Source organism: Schistocerca nitens, chromosome 9 (assembly GCF_023898315.1).
Source record: "Schistocerca nitens isolate TAMUIC-IGC-003100 chromosome 9, iqSchNite1.1, whole genome shotgun sequence".
NCBI lineage: Eukaryota > Metazoa > Arthropoda > Insecta > Orthoptera > Acrididae > Schistocerca > Schistocerca nitens.
In genome coordinates this window covers 67598475-67622580 of record NC_064622.1, presented here as the reverse complement: position 1 = coordinate 67622580, position 24106 = coordinate 67598475, and the positions used below count along the sequence as shown (strand labels likewise).

The window sequence follows — 24106 nt, the reverse complement described above, 5'->3', positions numbered from 1 at the left end:
TCTGCACCTCGTGGTCTAGTGGATAGCGTTGCGGCCTCTGGATCACGGGGTCCCGGGTTCGATTCCCGCCCGGGTTGGGGATTTTCTCTGCCCGGGGAGTGGGTGTTTGTGTTGTCATCATCATCCTCATCATTTGTGACAGTGGCTAGATTGGACTGTGAAACAAAATTGGACTGTGCAAAAATTGGGACGTAGTAAGGGCGCTGATGACCGCGCAGTTGAGCGCCCCACAAATCAAACATCATCAACATCATCATCATATGTGTGAAAGACAAAAAAATGGTTCAAATGGCTCTGAGCACTATGGGACTCAACAGCTGAGGTCATAAGTCCCCTAGGACTTAGAACTACTTAAACCTAACTAACCTAAGGACATCTCAAACATCCATGCCCGAGGCAGGATTCGAACCTGCGACCGTAGAGGTCGCGCGGTTCCAGACTAGCGCCTAGAACCGCTCGGCCACCCCGGCCGGCATGAAAGAAATACAAGGTTTGGAATAAGACAATCTGAACACCTAGAACACTGAAAAGTGTAAAAACATACATACACCACATTTGCAAATAACTTCATGTAAAAGAATCACCACCCTACTGCTATACAAAAGCCGGAAGCAGTAATAATAATAGAGAGCTAATGTCCACCTATCACAGGCTGAGAAGAGTAACTTGAATCGTGAGATACGCCATCCTTTCGGGGCTATAATCTACACCTAAATTTTTCGACAAAGATTTTGGCTACTGGTGGTTTCCAATAATCCTGCAAACAGTCCATAAATTACGAACTGCAATCCGATTACGATGTCTTTCATCCTCAGGATGCCACAATCTCCTTTGACTGAACTTATCAGTTTCTCACAGCCCACGTTTCCTGTCGTGTCCGCAGCTATGACCGAAGAAAACACACTGATTTGAATGCCACCGATTGTCGTCCGAAATCTGTAAGTTCGGACGATGAGACAGACTACATTGTAATCCCGCACGTACTGGCGTACTGATTTGAAAAGATTGTCCGGTGTCGGTCGTTGGCGGAATCCACCGATATCGGTGACACTGCAACCGCAGCCCAAAGGACTGACGACCAGTGGGGGAACGAGGGCGAACACAAACTATGCGACTTTTGTTGACGCGCATCTGGCGTTTACGCCAGAAAGGTGGTTCAAATGGCCCTGAGTACTATGGGACTTAACTTCTGAGGTCATCAGTCCCCTAGAACTTTGAATTACTTAAACCTAACTAACCTAAGGACGTCACACACAGCCATGCCCGAAACAGTATTCGAACCTGCGACTGTAGCGGTCGCGCGGTTCCGGACTGTATCGCCTAGAACCGCTCGGCCACTCCGGCCGACTTACGCCAGAAAGCCGCAAGTTCGCTTCGCTCTAAAGCGGGCTTAAGACTGTGAGTACACGTTCTGCTCTCTGCTTGTGAACAGCACAGTCTAATCCAATAACCACAATTTGACAGCCGGAGCGACACTATAAAGCGGTGACAAAGCGTACAGACACATGCGTCGTAACCATATTTGTTTTTAATTATTCTCTAGTTAAATAACGAAATAGGGGTCACACTTTTGGTTTCGACGCGTTCATAAATTACCAAGGGACATGAAAAACAGCCAAATCACATCGATTCTATGGCACAGCTACAATTTATTCATGAAGAAATACTTTCGAATATGTGTATATTTGCAGCTTATTTCGCTGAAAGCGAAAGAATATTAAATACATATTTCATGCATGAGAAGCATATATTTTTGTTGTTGTCTGCTTCTATTATCACAGGCACTTTCCTTGATAGTTACAAAAATTATGGAGTCTAATGATTCGCTCATTCTCACACTTCACTCGACTTTCTGAAACACGCATATTTTTGTGAATGTAATTACTTTTTCTTCAAAAGCGAATGTGTTGAAGATTCTTGCCGTTTGTGCCTCAGAGTTAGCAACAAATGTGGAATTGATTTCTTCTGTGTTGGGATTCGTTTTATTGCTTTTGACGATTTATTACAACGTCTTTGTAGTTTTCCCTTAAGCTACAGCTGTGGTGGCTTACTTGGTACGTTAAATAATGCAGGAATTACATTACGTATAGGTTTCCTACGTTCCACATTCACTGTCTGGGCTGAAAGTTTACTGGACGAGACTCCAATTCGTTAGGTAGACACATGACGTCTTTCTGCAAAACGTCCGGAATTCTGGTGTTCACTAGCAAATTTTTTGTTATTAAAGCAAAACGACGTTATTCGGCACATGTCTGCACGGTAGAAGAGAATCGTAAATAAACTGCCCTGTAAAGTACCGTTACCTACCTCCCAGGATCCTTAGGAAATACACTACTGGCCATTAAAATTGCTACACCACGAAGTTGACGTGCTACAGACGCGAAATTTAACCGACAGGAAGAAGATGCTGTGATATGCAAATGATTAGCTTTTTAGAGCATTCACACAAGGTTGGCGCCGATGGGGACGTTTGCAAGACAACAACCATCCGCACGAACAGTTCGACGATGTTTGCAGCAGCATGGACTATCAGCTCGGAGACCATGGCTGCGGTTACCCTTGACGCTGCATCACAGACAGGAGCGCCTGCGATGGTGTACTCGACGACGAACCTGCGTGCACGAATGGCAAAACTTAATTTTTTCGGATGAATGCAGGTTCTGTTTACAGCATCATAATGGTCGCATACTTGTTTGGCGACATCGCGGTGAACGCTCATTGGAAGCGTTTTTTGTTTTGTTTTTTTGTTTTGTTTTGGTTTTAGGGCGCAAAACTGCTATGGTCTTTAGCTCCCGGTCCGTGACTTAGGAAACAGTAAAAAACCGAAAATGGAAACCAGCAGCAATGGGAACGAAACTCAAAAAATTGGAGAAACTAAAAGCAGAAGGAAGGCTTAAAAATCCACTACAGAAAGGGGTTGGTTGTCCCCAAAAAAAGCTTCAAATGACTGACGTCATTTCACTGGCACTAATAAACTCGAGAACGCGATCGGCCGAGCGCGTGTCCTCTGCTAGAATTGACGATGTATCAGGCGACAGCTGTAGACGGGCGCGTAACGGAGTAAAATAGGGGCACTCAATTAAAAGGTGTCTTACCGTCCACAGCTGAGAGCAGTGGGGACAGAGTGGGGGAGGATCGCCGCTTAAAAGATGTCGATGGCTAAAAAGACAGTGCCCTATCCGGAGTCTAGTTAAAATTACCTCCTCCCGACGACGCGTTCGGGAGGAAGAGGTCCAAGCACAAGGAAAAGCTTTCACGTCCCGCAATTTATTATGGGGAAGTGTCGACTAATATGCGTGCCATAAAAGAACACGACGACATAAAACGCCCCGTAGATCGGCGAAGGGAATCGATTGAATAGCTGGCCGAGGAAGAGAGACTGCAGCCTTGGCCGCCATATCGGCCGCCTCATTTCCACATATACCAACGTGTCCCGGGAGCCAGAGGAACGCCACCGAGATGCCCCCCAGGTGGAGCAAGCGCAGACAGTCCTGAATCCGGTGGACCAGAGAGTGGACAGGGTAAAGAGCTTGGAGACTGAGGAGAGAGCTGAGAGAATCTGAGCAGATAACATACTGTATCCGCTGATGGCGGCGGATGTAGTGGACAGCCTGGAGAACAGCGTAAAGCTCCGCAGTATAAACCGAACACTGGTCGGGAAGCCGAAATTGATTTGGGTTATCACCACCAATATAGGCACTCCCTACACCAAACGATGTTTTTGAGCCATCAGTGTAAATAAATGTGTCTTCCGTCATTTGTGAACATAGAGCAGGAAATGCCCGACGATAAACAAGTGAAGGGGTACCATCCTTGGGAAACTGACAAGGGTCACGGAGCAGGCAGATCCGGGGACGGATCCAAGGCGATCCTGTACCCCAAGTTGTCAAGAAGGTTTTAGGAAAGCGGAAGGAAAGAGAATGGAGCAGTTGACGGAAGCGGACTCCCGGTGGTAGTAGGGAGGAGGGGCGGCCTGCATACCCTACATCAAAGGAGGCGTCGAAAAAATGTCATGGGCTGGATTAGCAGACATGGAAGACAGATGGCTAGCATAACGACTCAGAAGGACTGCTCGCCGATTGGACAGCGGAGGTTCAGCAGTCTCAGCATAAAGGCTTTCCACAGGGCTGGTGTAACATTGGAAGTGTGTCTTCGTCATCGCCATACTGGCGTATCACCTGGCGTGATGGTATGGGGTGCCATTGGTTGCACGTCTCGGTCACCTCCTGTTCGCACTGACGGCACCTTGAACAGTGGACGTTAAAATTCAGATGTGTTACGACCCGTGACTCTACCCTTCATTCGATCCTGTGAAACCCTACATTTCAGCAGGATAATGAACGACCGGATGTTGCAGGTCCTGTACGGGCCTTTCTGGATACAGAAAATGTTCGACTGTTACCCTGGCCAGCACATTCTCCAGATCTCTCACCAACTGAAAACGTCTGGTCAATGGTGGCCGAGCAACTGTCTCGTCCCAATACGCCAGTCACTACTCTAGATGAACTGTGGTATCGTGTTGAAGCTGCATGGGCAGCTGTACCTGTACACGCCATCGATGCTCTGTTTGACTCAATGCCCAGGCGTATTAAGGCCGTTATTACGGCCAGAGGTGGTTGTTCTTCGTACTGATTTCTCAGGATCTATGCACCCGAATTGCGTGAAAATGTAATCACATGTCAGTTCTACTGTAATATATTTGTCCAATGAATACCCGTTTATCATCTGCATTTCTTCTTGGTGTAGCAATTTTAATGGCCAGTAGTGTAAATAATGGCAATTGTGGTGTCACTTTTTAGTTATTGTCCATTTTCATGGCACTAAATACGCTCCTTAATATTGCTACTATGTTGCAGACCAATTCGCACTCATCCAGTATTGTATGCAGAAATTCGCTTGCTGGCCGCTTGGCGCGCTGCTATCGCTGTGGGTAACGAAGACGAGCCGGAGTATAGCGAGTGTTGTGCTAGACTGCGATGTACGCCGCTGCGCTAATGCTCACCGGCCGGCCTGCAGAAGTGGAGGGGCAAACGGCCTTGAGATGACGCTGCGCAATGTGACGACTTAGAGAGCTGACTCATTTCAGTGTTCTCTTGTCCGCAGTAGCAGCCGGACCGCAGGACAACCATGGCGCTGGTGACTGGGAGCTGGGTGCTGGACGGCCTGCTCGTGCTGCTGCCGCTGCTCTACTGGTACACGACGCGTCACTACTCCCTCTGGAGGAAGCTCGGGGTGCCCTACATGAAGCCGACGCTGGTCGTCGGCAACATGGGCGGCGTCGTGACGGGCCGCCAGCACATGGGGGAGCCCATATACGATTGCTACCTGCGGGCAGGGGACGAGCCCTTCATGGGAATGTTCGCCTTCGATCAGCCGCTCCTGATGGTCAAGGATCCCGAGCTCGTGGGTCGTGTCTTGGCCTCAGATTTTTCTTCCTTCTACCGGCTGAATTTTAGCCTACCGGAAACTGACGACTCCGTGGCCGGGCGGTCAATCTTCTCTGTCAACGGTCCAAGGTAAGAGAATTGTATGGACAATGGACAATTAGCCCCAGGTAAGAGAAAGAATTACTTCAGTTAGTTTATAGTAGGACTACAAAATTGGACTGTTGGTAAAATATCGATATATTGATAATTTTTCCAAAAATTATCGATATATGCGGCAATATGTTTCACCTGGCATATTTCACATTATATTTTTTGCGCAATTTTCGGTAAATATTTGAAATTGTAGTAGAACATAATTTTACTTTCACTGCATGAAGAAGTCTTACTACTTTGAGAGTTCATAGCTCCCAGTCTTTCTCTTTCACTGTGTGAAGCAACTGTAGGTGGCACAAAGAAATGGTCCTGTTGCACTGGGGACTAGCAATGTGAATGGAATAAAGAGATTTCCAAGAATGGAGTAAAGAGATTTCCAATGTGAAGAAATAGCACGCCTGTTGCGATAAAAAACAAGTTTTAATGCAACTAGTGTGATATTTTTTCACATTGGCATTCTTCAAAAACAGTTGCTGAAAATGAGATTAGATTAGATTAGTACTTGTTCCATAGATCATGAATAAGACACTTCGTAATGATGTGGAACGTGTCAGGTTAATAAAAGGTGTCTATACACGATATTACATTAGACAAAGTATCACTGATATATATATATATATATATATATATATATATATATATATATATATATATATATATGTGGAGGTTGGGAAATTACCCACTTACTATATCCAAAAATTCATCTAATGAGTAGAAGGAGTTGCCATTAAGAAATTCTTTTAATTTCCTTTTAAATGCTATATGGCTATCTGTCAGACTTTTGATGCTGTTAGGCATGTGACCAAAGACTTTTGTGGCAGCATAATTTACCCCCTTCTGAGCCAAAGTTAGATTTAACCTTGAGTAGTGAAGATCATCCTTTCTCCTAGTGTTGTAGCCATGTACACTGCTATTACTTTTCAATTCGATCGGGTTGTTAATAACAAATTTCATAAGTGAATATATATATTGTGAGGCTACAGTGAAGATTTCTAGCGCTTTAAATAAGTGTCTGCAGGATGATCTTGGATGAGCTCCAGCAATTATTCTGATTACACGCTTTTGTGCAATGAACACTCTTTTACTCAATGATGAGTTACCCCAGATGATGCCATACGAAAGCAGAGAATGAAAATAGGCGTGGTAAGCTAGTTTACTCAGATGTATATCGCCAAAATTTGCAATGACCCAAATAGCATAAGTAGCTGAACTCAAACGTTTCAGCAGATCCTCAGTGTGTTTTTTTCAGTTCAACCCCTCATCAATGCATACACCTAGAAATTTTGAATATTCTACCTTTAGCTACCGATTTCTGATCGAAGTCTATATTTATTAATGGGGCCATTCCATTTACTGTGTGGAACTGTATATACTGTGTTTTGCCAAAGTTTAATGAGAGTCCATTTGCAGAGAACCACTTAATGATTGTCTGAAAAACATCGTTAACAATGATGAACAAAAATGTAAATAACAAGTTGGTCTTTGCGGAGGGCGGAGACGTGTGAGGGGAAATGCTGACGTAATCAGCGCTACCAACAGAAACTGCAACGTTTAACTACATCATGTAATGTCGACACTGAAACTGCTTGGTCGCTGGCTTTTGCAGAAATGAAAAAAAAAAAAAGAATACCAGGGAAGTCGACATGAAGTGTTCCGGACAAATCCTATATGTGGCGAAACCGAATGACGATCGCATCGGACACCTTATATTGTACCCCACTTACATGCAGTTTCCATTGTTAGCAAAATGATTACCGCCAAGCGTGAACGTGCATCCTTTCATTTCTTGCTCCAAGGGGGATCAGTAGGTTGGTAGTCTGTTGGTGTACAGAATATCTGATAATAAATCAATTCTTAAATATAAAGCTCTAAAACCGGCAGTATATTTACAATGTGCATCCGATATTTTTATAGCACAGTCCGTCGATATGTTTCTCGGCTATATATCGATGCTATTCTCCGATAAATCGAGGGCCTATAATGATACTTTTTTAAAAGTCTATATATTGGATTCCTGATATTTTAAAAAATGTCAACAGTCACAGTTTATAAAAGTCGCACGACGTAGAGCAAAAGTATCCCCCATAATGCATGCTGATTTATAAGCATACTTTATATGGAAAAGTTACACCCTACTTTAGTACTTTAAAGCCAGCCGGAGTGGCCGTGCGGTTCTGGGCGCTACAGTCTGGAGCCGAGCGACCGCTCCGGTCGCAGGTTCGAGTCCTGCCTCGGGCATGGATGTGTGTGATGTCCTTAGGTTAGTTAGGTTTAATTAGTTCTAAGTTCTAGGCGACTGATGACCTCAGAAGTTAAGTCGCATAGTGCTCAGAGCCATTTAGTACTTTAAATGGAATACTTACACACGTACATGAACAGTTAAAAATAAACAAAGATTATTTATTATCATACTAGATACATGCAAGGTGTCCCAGGAAGAATAGCCAATATTCTGAGATGTCACAAGGGCGATCATTCGAAGCAAACAAGCCTATTAACGAGGGTTCTAAAAGGCATACCTCCAGCTACCATCACTTGTTCATCTTCAGTACTGTGGAACACATGTCTTCTACTGAAAAAGTGCTCATAGTTCTTCAGGTATGCACTTAATAGAACCGTTTTTTACTGAACATCTGTTTCTTGTCTTCGCCCATAATGTCGCCTCCAAATATAAGGAAACCAAAGAGCTTGCAGTAGAAGAGACGTTTCACAATATCGAAGATGAACAAGTCCTCACAGCTGCTAAGGTATGCAGTTCAGAGCCAATGTTTGCTAAACTCTTTTTGCTTCGAATGACGGTCATTATATTTGCCCGTTTTGGTTGCTCTTTTAGATTTATTTACAAAAAAATACACCTTAATGTGTTTCAGCCAAAGCCATCATCAGAATCACAGCTATTGATGACTGATCGAAACACATTAAATTATGTTTTTTAAAAAAAAGAAAAGAAATGGCCAGGTCCGAGTAGGACTGTGGCACTGAAGGTATTGTACAAACTTATAATGTAACAATTCACCCATACCAGGAATTCAGGATCTCGACGATTTTTACATGTTATCAACAGTGACATTGGCAACAGATCAGTCCTGGGAATTCCGAGGCTTTTGAGAATGTTTTAATTTTAAGTCAATTTTCAGATTTTTCCCCCTTTACTTTTGCATTTTTATTTATTTATTTATTTATATGTGTCCAGAACATAACATATTAAATATAATTTATCATACATAGCATATCATACATATATATTACAAGTATTACAGAGAATATGTGCATATTTATATTCCATGTGCTGCCCAGAATTCCGCTGCACAGACTGCCTTATCATTGGCGATAATCAGATCTACATCTACATCTACATCTATACTCCGCGAGCCACCTTACGGTGTGTGGCGGAGGGTACTTATTGTACCACTATCTGATCCCCCCTTCCCTGTTCCATTCACGAATTGTGCGTGGGAAGAACGACTGCTTGTAAGTCTCCGTATTTGCTCTAATTTCTCGTATCTTTTCGTTGTGATCATTACGCAAGATATATGTGGGCGGTAGTAATATGTTGCCCATCTCTTCCCGGAATGTGCTCTCTCGTAATTTCGATAATAAACCTCTCCGTATTGCGTAACGCCTTTCTTGAAGTGTCCGCCACTGGAGCTTGTTCAGCATCTCCGTAACGCTCTCGCGCTGACTAAATGTCCCCATGACGAATCGCGCTGCTTTTCGCTGGATCATGTCTATCTCTTCTATTAATCCAACCTGGTAAGGGTCCCATACTGATGAGCAATACTCAAGAATCGGACGAACAAGCGTTTTGTAAGCTACTTCTTTCGTCGATGAGTCACATTTTCTTAGAATTCTTCCTATGAATCTCAACCTGGCGCCTGCTTTTCCCACTATTTGTTTTATGTGATCATTCCACTTCAGATCGCTCCGGATAGTAACTCCTAAGTATTTTACGGTCGTTACCGCTTCCAATGATTTACCACCTATGGCATAATCGTACTGGAATGGATTTCTGCCCCTATGTATGCGCATTATATTACATTTATCTACGTTTAGGGAAAGCTGCCAGCTGTCGCACCATTCATTAATCCTCTGCAGGTCTTCCTGGAGTACGTACGAGTCTTCTGATGTTGCTACTTTCTTGTAGACAACCGTGTCATCTGCAAATAGCCTCACGGAGCTACCGATGTTGTCAACTAAGTCATTTATGTATATTGTAAACAATAAAGGTCCTATCACGCTTCCTTGCGGTACTCCCGAAATTACCTCTACATCTGCAGATTTTGAACCGTTAAGAATGACATGTTGTGTTCTTTCTTCTAGGAAATCCTGAATCCAATCACAAACCTGGTCCGATATTCCGTAAGCTCGTATTTTTTTCACTAAACGTAAGTGCGGAACCGTATCAAATGCCTTCCTGAAGTCCAGGAATACGGCATCAATCTGCTCGCCAGTGTCTACGGCACTGTGAATTTCTTGGGCAAATAGGGCGAGCTGAGTTTCACATGATCTCTGTTTGCGGAATCCATGTTGGTTATGATGAAGGAGATTTGTATTATCTAAGAACGTCATAATACGAGAACACAAAACATGTTCCATTATTCTACAACAGATTGACGTAAGCGAAATAGGCCTATAGTTATTCGCATCTGATTTATGACCCTTCTTGAAAATGGGAACGACCTGCGCTTTCTTCCAGTCGCTAGGTACTTTACGTTCTTCCAGAGATCTACGATAAATTGCTGATAGAAAGGGGGCAAGTTCTTTAGCATAATCACTGTAGAATCTTAAGGGTATCTCGTCTGGTCCGGATGCTTTTCCGCTACTAAGTGATAGCAGTTGTTTTTCAATTCCGATATCGTTTATTTCAATATTTTCCATTTTGGCGTCCGTGCGACGGCTGAAGTCAGTGACCGTGTTACGATTTTCCGCAGTGAAACAGTTTCGGAACACTGAATTCAGTATTTCTGCCTTTCTTCGGTCGTCCTCTGTTTCGGTGCCATCGTGGTCAACGAGTGACTGAATAGGGGATTTAGATCCGCTTACCGATTTTACATATGACCAAAACTTTTTAGGGTTCTTGTTTAGATTGTTTGCCAATGTTTTATGTTCGAATTCGTTGAATGCTTCTCTCATTGCTCTCTTTACGCTCTTTCTCGCTTCGTTCAGCTTTTCCTTATCAGCTATGATTCGACTACTCTTAAACCTATGATGAAGCTTTCTTTGTTTCCGTAGTACCTTTCGTACATGATTGTTATACCACGGTGGATCTTTCCCCTCGCTTTGGACCTTAGTCGGTACGAACTTATCTAAGGCGTACTGGACGATGTTTCTGAATTTTTTCCATTTTTGTTCCACATCCTCTTCCTCAGAAGAGGACACAGGACACAGGTTCCGACAGTTTCCTGCAGTTGAGTAGGTGCTGATGGTCTTAAGGTTCACCACACTCACATAGTTCGTCCCCTGAGATGTATCCCCATTTCTTCATGTTCTCCTTACACCGAGATACTCCAGTTCTCAGACTATTGAGTACCTTCCATGTCGTGTATTGGAGGTGATGACCTGTAGCAAGTCTTCCTTGGGGATGTCCCATTATTTCCCTGATGATGAGCTATGCCAGAGTTGTATCCTGTAGTCTGCAGGTGATGTCTGGATTGGTTGCGTTGTCCGGAGAAAACTTTTTCTCGACTAGAGTTTTGGTGTTTGATGTTCGCATCCAAACAGGGGGTGTCTCTGATCCGTCTCCTGCTTCTTTCTTTTCACTTCAGCTGCTGTTCTTCTTCAGATGTCTGGAGGTGCTACGCCCATGAGGTGGTAGATTTTGTCAATAGGGGTTGCCCGCAAGCAGCCGTTTACAATTCGTCCTGTTTCATTTAGGGAAATATTTATCTGTTTTGCATGGCTGGAGTTCTGCCATACAGGTGCTGCATGTTCAGCAGAGGAGAAGCACAAAGCGAGGGCAGATGTACGGAGGACCTGTGGGTGTGGCTCCCCAGTTGTTGTGGGTCAGTTTCCTAATAATAATGTTCCTCGCACTGACTTTCATTTTTGTATCTGCACAGTGGTCCTTGAAGGTGAGTGATCAGTCCGAATTCACTCCGAGGTACTTTGGGGTGTCACAGTGGGTCAGCTGTTGACCTCTCCAGGTTATTCTCAGTTTCCTCCGTGCCTCTCTGTTCCGTAAGTGGAATGCACACACTTGTGTTTTGGAGGGGTATCGTAGTAGTTAGATAATGCCTCAAGACTTATTGTGAGTTTTTCTTCCACCACCTCAAAAGTGTTTCTTACCAAATTTCACGATTCTGAGTCAAAGGTAAGTACCCTTTAGGTTTCAATGATTGTGTTTGCGAGAATCAAAATATATTATATAAATGGCTGTATCTTCTCATTGACTTTGAAGCTTATGTTTATTGCACCACCAAGGGAGCATAGACTTTAGTGTGCGACATACATTTCAACTTTATATGCCCACCCGATCCTGGTCTTAACAGACAGGAAGACAGACAGTCGGACAACAAATGAAAAACAAAATATTTTTTTCGTGTGATATACTTACAAATTAACAATATTTCGTTGCGTTAGTTGTGCTGTGAAAACTTAATTCTCGCCATTTCATGATTCTAGGCCAACAAGTACACTGTAGGTTTTCATGAAAGAGTTTCGAAGTGTCAAAATATGTGACGTAAATGGCAGCATCCTTTGATTGCGTTGGTTTAGAAGCTAACGTTTCTTACGTAGCCAAGAGACCATAGACCTCAGTATGTGATACAGATTTAATCTTGATACACATACATGTTCCTGAGAAAATGGGGTAATTAACAGACAGACAGACAGACAGACAGACTGACAACAAAGTCATCGTATAAAGGTTCGTTTTTTGTCGAGTGAGATACGAAACCCTAAAAAATTTAACAGCGATCAAGATGGACAATTACAGTGACTAGTGATAATACCTGAAGACTCGTACAATGATTTTACGTAATTTTCATACAAAATCGAATCACCGTTCCTGTCATATCCCTGAATATTGGCCTTTCCTCCTGGGGCACCCTGTATAATCGTGTCCCACATAACATTTCCGCTTCTGATATCTTTTAAGCACTTTAAACGTGGTGATAGAGTGCTTTCACCAGATAAATAGTCACACGTAACCCGTAAAGTATTTGCCAACAGGTTTTTATGTTGGTAAACACTGACATGAAACATCAAACAATTTTGTAGAGAAATACACGTAAATTTGTAAGTTCCTGTTCTTCTGCCGAATTGAACAGTAATAATCCATCACACAAACGCTAATAGCTCTAATCGAAAAAACGTTACGCTGACGTAATACTGGTGAGGCTCACATAAACTTCCAAAACGTGCGCCACTCTGGCTGCCATACGAATAGCAGAACAATCGCAATAATAAATGCAAATTTTGTTGCGTAATCTTTTATCAGGGCTTTGAAACAATTGACTCGCGTCTAGACTCTGATGTGGAACTACTGCTCCACGGAACTGTTCTCTCACAGGAAAAGCTGAAGCTATTCGAGACAGCAGACAAACACTCATTGTTCAGTGGTCTGACGTCTGACGCCTTGTAGTGGTCTTTTTGTGACTCTCGAGCGCCTAAGTCTCATTCACGTCCCTGAATTTTTGTGATGTGTTTAAAGAGCGAGGTTTTCCTCCTCGTTGAATCCCAGGTAGGGCCATACCACCACAAATATGACGTATGACGGTAAAAAAATACACATATACAGGGTGCGGAAAGACCTGAGATCACAAAAATAATTGGACGGAAAACGTATTACAGGCACTTCCAGGAAAGGTATGTGTCTCGTTCCCCTTTTAGGTGTGCACATATTTTAGAAACATTTGGGTATTTTGTGTGGCATACAGTTTAATCAGGTTTTTGGTGGAACTAGCGCAGCGAAATAAGTAATTCTGAATAACAAGGAATGCAGGAATAAGGCAAGCTGTATTTAACATCCCTATATGTTAGGCTGGTGCATAAGTTCCCAGCGTTTTCGTTTTGCACGTTGGAACTCCGGTTTTGCCATGGGTTTATTAATCTATTTTTTATTTGGAGTTCGCCGATGCTCTTTGAGTTTACGTAAAGTCATTTTGTTATTTGGATATAGTGAGTGGAGCTGTAGACGCTAGAAAATGGAGGGACAAGTGGAGAAATCAGAACATTTGCGACTTATTTTTCTGAGTTCAGTAGAGGGGTGACAACAGCGGAGGCAGTTGGAACATTTGTTGCGTGAATGGGGATACAGTAAAAACTCGATTAACCGTCACTCTTTAAACCGTCAGTTTCTGTTAACCGTCACTGCTATAACAGAATAATAATACTGTAATAACAGAATGCTCTAAGGTGCAGTGACGCGTTCGCTTTGTTTATTTACTCTATTTTAGTGGGAAGTGAATGTACCCGCCCGCCGTAGAATGGTACATAAAATATGACCTTCAGTTGACGTGCTAACACATCTCCCCCTTTTCTTGTCTTTGTCTCACTTGTGAGTCAACAATCACCACTGGATCGGTTTCCAGTTGTGGCGAGAAGACAGTAATTGTCGCAGTGTATCTAGCGGGCTGTGCCTTGTTACGTGTTTTCCACTTGAATAAGCTTTATTGACTAATATTTTACACTACCGTATTTAGTGCAGGTGTGTGTGATACAGTGACTTGATAAAATGTCTGAAAAACGTAAACGTGTTGTTTTAGGACTTAATCGAAAACTTGAAATTATAAAACGCTTAAGAAAGGGCGAAACTGCGACAAGTGTAGCGCTGATTTATGGTATTGGAAGAACAACAGTTAACGGTATAAAACATGATGCTGATAAAATAGAACAACATGTGTCAACAATGCAGAGCATTGATGGAGATGTGCGAACAAGAAAGACAGCTGCCCATGCACCTTCGACACGATACCTGCAAAATATGATGAATTGGACACTGCAATATACCGATGGTTTATACAAGCAAGAAGTCAGGGGATTCCACTTTCAGGGCCTATAATAATGGCCAAGGCTGTTGAAATGAACAACAAACTTGATGGTGACTCGTCTTTTAAAGCAAGTATCGGATGGCTCGACAAGTTTAAATTTCGTCATGGCATTCGCCAACTTGATATCAGTGGAGAAAAACTCAGCGTGGATAGCTCTGTAATTGCTAAGTTCCGGGAACAATTTAAAGAATAAATGGCTGAATTGAATCTTGTTAGGGAGCAAGTTTACAATTGTGACGAAACTGGGCTTCATTGGAAGGCTTTACCACAAAAGACATTAGCATCACTCTCTGAAAAAGCTGCTCCATGTTTCAAAGTACAAAAAGATCGCATCACTGCTATGGTTTGCGCAAATGCGACCGGCAATCATAGGCTACCCCCACTTGTGATTGGGAAATCAAGAAAACCTCGTGCATTCAAGAATTTGAATGCCCTCCCTGCACAATACTACGCCCAGAAGAGTGCTTGGATGGATCAATCAATTTTTTTTCTGACTGGTTTCACAAACAATTTGTACCTCAAGTTAGAGCACATTTGGCTGAAGAAAAGTCGCCACAGAAAGCGCTATTGCTATTAGACAATGCCCCAACGCACCATACTTGTGAAATGAAAAGTGATGACGGCAACATAACATGTCTCTTCCTTCCAGCAAACAACTTCACTTATACAGCCCATGGATCAGGGAATCATCGAAAACATGAAACGTCGTTATAGAAAAATATTTATCGAAAGTTTGCTCTCATCTGATGAATCAACATCTGTAAAACAGTTTTGGAGGTCTTACAGTATTAAAGATGCCATTTTCAATGTTGCCAACGCATGGAGTGATTTGTCAGTGTCAAATCTCAAGAACGGCTGGAGTAAACTTTGGCCTCAACCTAGAGGTGAAGAATCAGAGGAACCTGAGTGTGTGACAGTTGACGAGATGGTCAATTTGTGCAATAATTTACAGATCAGCACAAATTTGACGTCAGAAGAAGTATCAGAGTGGTTTGAGTGTGACAAAGTGGACGGGGGTTTTCAAATTTTTAGTGATGACGAAATTGTTGCCAGCGTAAGTGCCAGCAAAGAAGAAGAAGAAGGGGCTGATGAAGACGAGTGTTCAAACCATGAAGAAAAACAAACTATTAGCCATTCAGAGGCAGAAACAATGCTGTCCAAGTGTATAGAATGGTTTGAGAGTCAAGAAGAGGCTAATGCAACGCAGGCACTACTGCTCCGAAAAATACGAAATATTGCCGCGGTGAAAGCTCGAACATAAAAAGGCAGAAAAAATTGACTATTTCCTAGCTAGATAAACTACTTCACCTGTAAGTTTATAGTACAGTACAGTACTGTACATTACGTATTTTGCAACTTTTGTAGCTACTGTACGGATGTTTTTATCATGTAATAAATAGTTTTATTTGCTATTACAATCGTGTTTAATTTGTTTTCGCTCCGAAATATTATTATATTACTGTGAGAGTGATACGTGTCTATACATAAAATAATTGATTGCGGTTATGTTTTGGAGGAATACAGTGTTTCTGTTATCCGTCTATTCGCTCAACCGTCACGACCACGGTCCCGAAGATGACGGTTAATCGAGTTTCCACTGTAATGCCATTGGATAGAGCACGGCAAGAAAATAGTTTTCTCCTTTTAAAAATGATAGTTTTGACATTAATGACTCTCCACGCTGAGGCAGAACTTTGGGGATCTCTACGTATCACTATCTTTATATTCGTAGGTTTCATGAGTCAGTGGTCTTTTGAGCCCTTACAACAGCCTACTAAAATACATTTCTTAGACTTTGGGTCCCGTTTTCCCCTCGATTGTTTCTGGAGCTACACCACAGCCTCACATCCAAAAACTTTATAAGATGCTTGTATTTGGCTTCTTCTGTGTCCACAATTCGTATGGAGTTCTATTCTTCGCTTTGATAGGCGATCAGTTGATCAAATATACTGCTGCCGACACCACCTCTGCCCAGACATCTAACCCAGCACCAGTTAAGATTCTTCTTTCTTTTAGAGCAATAGTCGAATTTGCTGTCTCAACAATTCCATACTGGGCTGCACTGTTGTCTGATAGTGGTTTGGTGTCTAATTCCTACTTCCTTCAAACATTTCTTGAATTTTCGGTTGGTATACTCAGTCCCATTATCAGATCTGACAATTTTTATCTTCTTTCCCAGTTCTTTCTATCACATTGCGAAAGTTCTCAAAGATATCACTCATTTGATCATTAGAACTTAAAATTTTTTTAAAAATTCTATATCTCGAGGAGTTGTTTACAAAGCTAAAAAATAGTGGCTTCCTCCTAAATACTCACACTCCACTTGCTCACAAACATCCGTGTGTATTAACTGCGAGACGTCTGTAGTTCTGCTTTAACTAGGTTTAAAGGGTAATCTAGTCTGTTTCCCTTGTATGCCGATTTCACAGAATTCCTTGCATGTACCACAATCTTCCATTCCTCTTACCGTATCCTTTTGTAATGACATGTCTTTACTGTTTAGGTGCCCAAGCCTTCTATGCCATAAGCAGTCCTTTGCAGACTGCACAGAACGGTTTATATCTTCAGCTATGTCTTTCGCAGTATCTAATTTGAAAATTCCGCTTTCATCTGTCTCTGTAGCTATAATTTCCCCATATTGATAACGATTTTTGTTCCATTTACATCGAATATAACGCGGTTGCCCTTCTTGACTATTTCACTTACAGATAATACAGATAAGTTAGTTCAACATTTTTTATATAGTATACATCAAGTGCGGTAATACTTTCTGGTTCTCCATTTACAATTACATTAAGATCAACTTTCCTAGCAAAATGACGTTGTAACTTGGAACCATCCACTGTAGATATATTTTCGTAGCTGTTAACATCCACATGTGGAACGATTTCAATAATATTATACGGTCGATACTTTAGTCATGTAGGATTCGCTGCAATGCACCTAAAACGAATACCAATAGACCATTTATAAATGCCCCAGATATACACTCCTGGAAATGGAAAAAAGAACACATTGACACCGGTGTGTCAGACCCACCATACTTGCTCCGGACACTGCGAGAGGGCTGTACAAGCAATGATCACACGCACGGCACAGCGGACACACCAGGAACCGCGGTGTTGGCCGTCGAATGGCGCTAGCTGTGCAGCATTTGTGCACCGCCGCCGTCAGTGTCAGCCAGTTTGCCGTGGCATACGGAGCTCCATCGCAGTCTTTAACACTGGTAGCATGCCGCGACAGCGTGGACGTGAACCGTATGTGCAGTTGACGGACTTTGAGCGAGGGCGTATAGTGGGCATGCGGGAGGCCGGGTGGACGTACCGCCGAATTGCTCAACACGTGGGGCGTGAGGTCTCCACAGTACATCGATGTTGTCGCCAGTGGTCGGCGGAAGGTGCACGTGCCCGTCGACCTGGGACCGGACCGCAGCGACGCACGGATGCACGCCAAGACCGTAGGATCCTACGCAGTGCCGTAGGGGACCGCACCGCCACTTCCCAGCAAATTAGGGACACTGTTGCTCCTGGGGTATCGGCGAGGACCATTCGCAACCGTCTCCATGAAGCTGGGCTACGGTCCCGCACACCGTTAGGCCGTCTTCCGCTCACGCCCCAACATCGTGCAGCCCGCCTCCAGTGGTGTCGCGACAGGCGTGAATGGAGGGACGAATGGAGACGTGTCGTCTTCAGCGATGAGAGTCGCTTCTGCCTTGGTGCCAATGATGGTCGTATGCGTGTTTGGCGCCGTGCAGGTGAGCGCCACAATCAGGACTGCATACGACCGAGGCACACAGGGCCAACACCCGGCATCATGGTGTGGGGAGCGATCTCCTACACTGGCCGTACACCACTAGTGATCGTCGAGGGGACACTGAATAGTGCACGGTACATCCAAACCGTCATCGAACCCATCGTACTACCATTCCTAGACCGGCAAGGGAACTTGCTGTTCCAACAGGACAATGCACGTCCGCATGTATCCCGTGCCACCCAACGTGCTCTAGAAGGTGTAAGTCAACTACCCTGGCCAGCAAGATCTCCGGATCTGTCCCCCATTGAGCATGTTTGGGACTGGATGAAGCGTCGTCTCAGGCGGTCTGCACGTCCAGCACGAACGCTGGTCCAACTGAGACGCCAGGTGGAAATGGCATGGCAAGCCGTTCCACAGGACTACATCTAGCATCTCTACGATCGTCTCCATGGGAGAATAGCAGCCTGCATTGCTGCGAAAGGTGGATATACACCGTACTAGTGCCGACATTGTGCATGCTCTGTTGCCTGTGTCTATGTGCCTGTGGTTCTGTCAGTGTGATCATGTGATGTATCTGACCCCAGGAATGTGTCAATAAAGTTTCCCCTTCCTGGGACAATGAATTCACGGTGTTCTTATTCCAATTTGCAGGAGTGTAGATGAAATCTAATATAGTTATGTGCTTTTTCTAGTAATGTCATTGATTTATGATTTTAATATTATATACACTACTAGCCATTAAAATTGCTACACCACGAAGTTGACGTGCTACAGACGCGAAATGTAACCGACAGGAAGAAGATGCTGTGATATGCAAATGATTAGCTTTTCAGAGCAGTCACAAGGTTGGCACCGGTGGCGACACCTACAACGTGCTGACATGAGGAAAGTTTCCAACCGATTTCTCATACAGCAGTTGATCGGCGTTGCCTGGTGAAAGTTTATTGTGATGCCTCGTGTAAGGAGGAGAAATGCGTACCATCACGTTTCCGACTTTGATAAAGGTCGTATTGTAGCCTATCGCGACTGCGGTTTATCGTATCGCGACATTGCTGCTCGCGTTGGTCGGGATCCAATAACTGTTAGCAAATTATGGAATCGGTGGGTTCAGCAGGGTAATACGGAATGCCGTGCTGGATCTCAACGGCCTCGTATCACTAGCAGTCGAGATGACAGGCATCTTATCCGCATGGTTGTAACGGATGGTGCAGCCACGTCTCGATCCCTGAGTCAACAGATGGGGACGTTTGCAAGACAACAACCATCCGCACGAACAGTTCGACGACGTTTGCAGCAGCATGGACTATCAGCTCGGAGACCGTGGCTGCGGTTACCCTAGACGCTGCAGCACAGACAGGAGCGCGTTCGATGGTGTACTCAGCGACGAACCTGGGTGCACGAATGGCAAAACGTCATTTTTTCGGATGAATCCAGGTTCTGTTTACAGCATCATGATGGTCGCATCCGTGTTTGGCGACATCGCGGTGAACGCACATTGGAAGCGTATATTCGTCATCGCCATACTGGCGTATCACCCGGCGTGATGCTATGAGGTGTCATTGGTTAACGTCTCGTTCGCATTGACGGCACTTTGAACAGTGGACGTCACATTTTAGATATGGTACAACCCGTGGCTCTACCCTTCATTAGATCCCTGCGAAACCCTACATTTCAGCAGGATAATGCACGAACGCATGTTGCAGGTCCTCTACGGGCCTTTCTGGATACAGAAAATGTTCGACTGCTGCCGTGGCCAGCACATTCTCCAGATCTCTCACCAACTGAAAACGTCTGGTCGATGGTGGGCTAGCAACTGGCTCGTCACAATACGCCAGTCACTACTCTTGATGAACTGTGGTATCGTGTTGAAGCTGCATGGGCAGCTGTACCTGTACACGCCATCCAAGCTCTGTTTGACTCAATGCCTAGGCGCATCAAGGCCGTTATTATGGCCAGAAGTGGTTGTTCTGGGTACTGATTTCTCAGGATCTATACACCCAAATTGCGTGAAAATGTAATGACATGTCAGTTCTAGTATAATATATTTGTCCAATGAGTACCCGTTTATCATCTGCATTTCTTCTTGGTGTAGCAATTTTAATGGCGAATAGTGTATTAATAAATAAAATGTAGCTTTTCCTCCTCTGAGAACACACATTTCCTAGAGTACCCCAGAAAGCTCAGCACTTGTCGTGTGGATAGCGCCTCCCATCGCGTAGACCGGTCGCCTGTTGCAAGTCTTGAGTTGACGCCACTTCGGCGACAACATAACACCCAATCCCTGAGCGGAGAAAATCTCCGACACAGCCGGGAATCGAATCCAGGCCCCTTGGGATGACAGTGCGTCGCACTGACCACTCAACTATCGGATGGAGGTGTACCCACATCTGCTTCGTTAGTAACATCATAAAGATGTGTGTTGCCTCTAATAATATGCACTGATGCTCCTGAAACTAATATCCATTCTAGTTCTCTATCACTCGTTTCTCCAAAATAGTAATAAGTTAACCGTTCTTCTCCCTGAACTATTGGCATTACTCCTTTTTTCCTTTGTACGTAACCTTTGGCGGTTTGGCATGCGGTGTGACCCGTCTTCTGGCAGTTGTAGCACTTGACTAGTTTCTTGTATTTCTTGCTAATGTGCTGCAGTTGTTTCCTTTTCCGAAGTAAGGGACACTGACATTTTTCAGGTCCTGCAGGATCTTCACTTTCACGCTGTCTCCTGTAATCGATATGCCTGAGCTTTCTAACCCCATACCCATGGGTACATATTTTTCGGGCAGTCCTGCTAGTAGCAATGTGTCTCTCCATTCATCGGAGTGTCAAACCCAATGTTCCTTATTCGATTACCTTGTTGACGCACTCGTCCCCGTTCTTGCGCCTACCCAGCCGAGTGGTTATAAGTTTACAGAGTAATCTGACTCTTTTTGTAAGGCTACCATCTTCAAAGGGGCTCCGTAATTTGTCCCAAACTTCTGTGGGCGCCACAACTTCCTCTATGTATACGTAGTTCACTGGATCAATCAATAAAGTCAGCTTTGATCACGCCTACCGATCCGTATTTGCGTAATTTTGCTCAGTGGGCTTCAGTGTAGCATTCACTATGTCCTGTAAATCGTTCAAGTGAAAGTAGCCTTCCACTACACATTTCCATGTAGCATAGTTCTCGCTACCTACAAGTCGCTGTATTTGCGGCATTTGTGCCGCACACATTTTCACAGTTAGCTTTACTGGTAGTAAAGGCAGTATTAAATTACGCTGCAACCGGCTCGTCCCGACAGCTTTCACTGCACGCTTTGAGGATGATTCATATGATTCTTTCCCCCTGTATATCGGAATGCGAATGCATGTACCGGTACCTGGGCCGAAAACTGTTGGAACTAGTGCAGCAAAATGAGCAGTTCTAAATACGAAAAAGCAGGAATAAGGCAGCCTATGTTTAATACCCACAATTACATAGAGCAGCGCATTACAGTACGTCGTTAACACCACAGAGTATACAGAAAGAACCGTCATACTCGAAGACGTCTGTTACACACACACACACACACACACACACACACACACACACTAAATACTCATTTTCAGAAAAAAACGAACATCTTGAACAACTAGAGGTAGGATGTACATATTCACAGGACATGTACAGTCGTGGACAAAACGAGCGAGACCCCTCACCTTCTCGTTATGCTAATCCGCACAGCTTTAAAGTCTGCTACACAGCATAACAGGCAAGGCGACGAAGTGCTACCAACATACTATGTACAGGCGTGAAATTGAAAAACTGTCCGAACTTCGTTAGACTGTTTTCAGTCATGTGTAACACTACATTAATACTGATCAGTGTGTTAAACACAACGCTTAAATATAAGATATAAATGAAAGAAGAAACGCTGATTAGTATGAACTGTACTAATAAAAATCAATTTCAGCTTATCGAGATAACATAACTGTTTTAGCAAAAAAATTATGCGCATTCGGCCGCGAAACGGTCTGTATCAACGTTCAGACCAGTCATACTGGATTACCGTTGCTGACCTACCATGACAGTGTAAAAATTGAGCAATGCTTGAAGATTCATAACGAAATTCAGTGAAAAATCATTCAGTGCCACACTTAAGTCAATTCAATTATTGACAGAAGCGGAAAAAGTTGGCAGTACCAAGTATGAAATTCTACAAGAATTTCATATTGACATCCACAGGGCACCGGTACAGAATAAACATCCCGAATGATTGTCACATAAGCGGTGAAATAAAGGTAGAAAATCCAGAAGGCTCTATGCAACAGAAACTACAGATCAGTTTGCAATTTTCATTGTCGGCTTATTCATGTCCGGGGTAATAATAGAGTTCTGTTTGCCTGGGTTGTCTGCTAGCGTAATGAAGGGTGTTTTGCTACTGCAAGGGAGGTCTGGTTTGTTTTCGGTTCTAATCTCGATGGAGGCAGATAGACTATCAGTAAAGCAATTTTAAGAATTCTCGCGTCCCCAATACGTTTTATTGATACCTTTATTCTGTACCGGTGCCCTGTGGATGTCAATATGAAACTCTTGTAGAATTTCATACTTGTTAATGCCTACTTTTTCCGCTTCTGTCAACAACTGAATTAAGTGTGGCACTTAATGATTTTTCACTGAATTTCGTTATGAATCTTCACGCATTGCTACATTCGCACACCCTCATTTTAGGTCAGCGACGGTAATTCAGTATGACTGGTCTGAACGTTGATACAGACCGTTTCGCGGCCGAATGCGCATAATATTTTGCTAATTCGTAACGATCTGGAGTACTTTGTCTTACTAAAACAGTTATGTTATCTCGATGAGCTGAAATTCATTTTTATTAATACAGTTCATACTAATTAGCGTTTCTTCTTTCATTTATATATTATATTTGTGTGTTGTGTTTAACACACTAATCAGCGTCAGTGTAGTCTAAAACGTGACTGAAAACAGTCTGACAAAGTTCGGATGGTTTTTCAATTTCTCGCCTGTGCATAGTATGTTGGCAGCACTTCGTCGCCTTGCCTGTTATGCTGTGTAGCAGACTTTAAAGCTGTGCGGATCAGCATAACGAAAAGGCGACGGGTCTCGCTCGTTTTGTCCACGACTGTACATTAGTATGTTCCCAAGAAATGATTAGCATTTCAATAACCTCAGTTCAGTACGTGTCCTGTTGCCTAGTAGACACAGGGTCCGCCTTGGGCCCTGATAACTTGTACCGTGCGTGATGGCGTCGACGCATAGAAGACGCGAATGACGTTCTGTGGTATAGCCATCCACGCTGCATTCACCTGGTTCCAAAGTTCACCGGTGGTGGTAGGCATTAGGTCGCAGCGCTACAACCATCGTTTTACCATATCTCACTGATTTTCTATTGGCGACAAAGTCTGGTGTTCTGGCGGGCCAGGGCAAAAGGCTGACATCCTGTGGCGCCAAAAAGGAATGTGTTCAGGCAGCAACATGTAGTCGTGCATTGTCTTGCTGAAAAATGGCATCTGGGCTGTTGTGCAGAAAGGGTATGGCTACGAGTCGCAGGATGTTATTGGTGTTGGTCACACTTGTCAGTGACCTGGTCATGTACCAGCTGTGAATTGTGGTTGTGCCCAATAGCACCCGACACCATAAGGTCTTGAGTAGGCACTGTGTGTCTTGTGCGAATGCAGTCAACGTGACGCCACTCCCCTGTCTGCGGCGAACAAAAATGCGGCAATCATTTTGAAACAAACAGAGCCTGTATTCGTCGGAAAACACTATCTGATGCCATTCCTGCGACCAGTGACGTCGTCCCATACGCCATTCCCGTCTAACATATTTCTGCG

The 24106-nt window shown here is 43.8% G+C and overlaps 1 protein-coding gene across 1 annotated transcript in view; it reads left to right on the top strand.

Moving 5' to 3' along the window:
• Nucleotides 1-24106, top strand: part of LOC126203024 (cytochrome P450 6k1-like) — a 124027-nt gene that overhangs the window by 30228 nt on the left and 69693 nt on the right. Inside the window, exon 2 of the mRNA XM_049937263.1 lies at nucleotides 5107-5516. Within this exon, the coding sequence (XP_049793220.1) occupies nucleotides 5128-5516 (389 nt within the window). The 5' untranslated portion in view covers nucleotides 5107-5127. The remainder of the gene's footprint in view (nucleotides 1-5106; nucleotides 5517-24106) is intronic.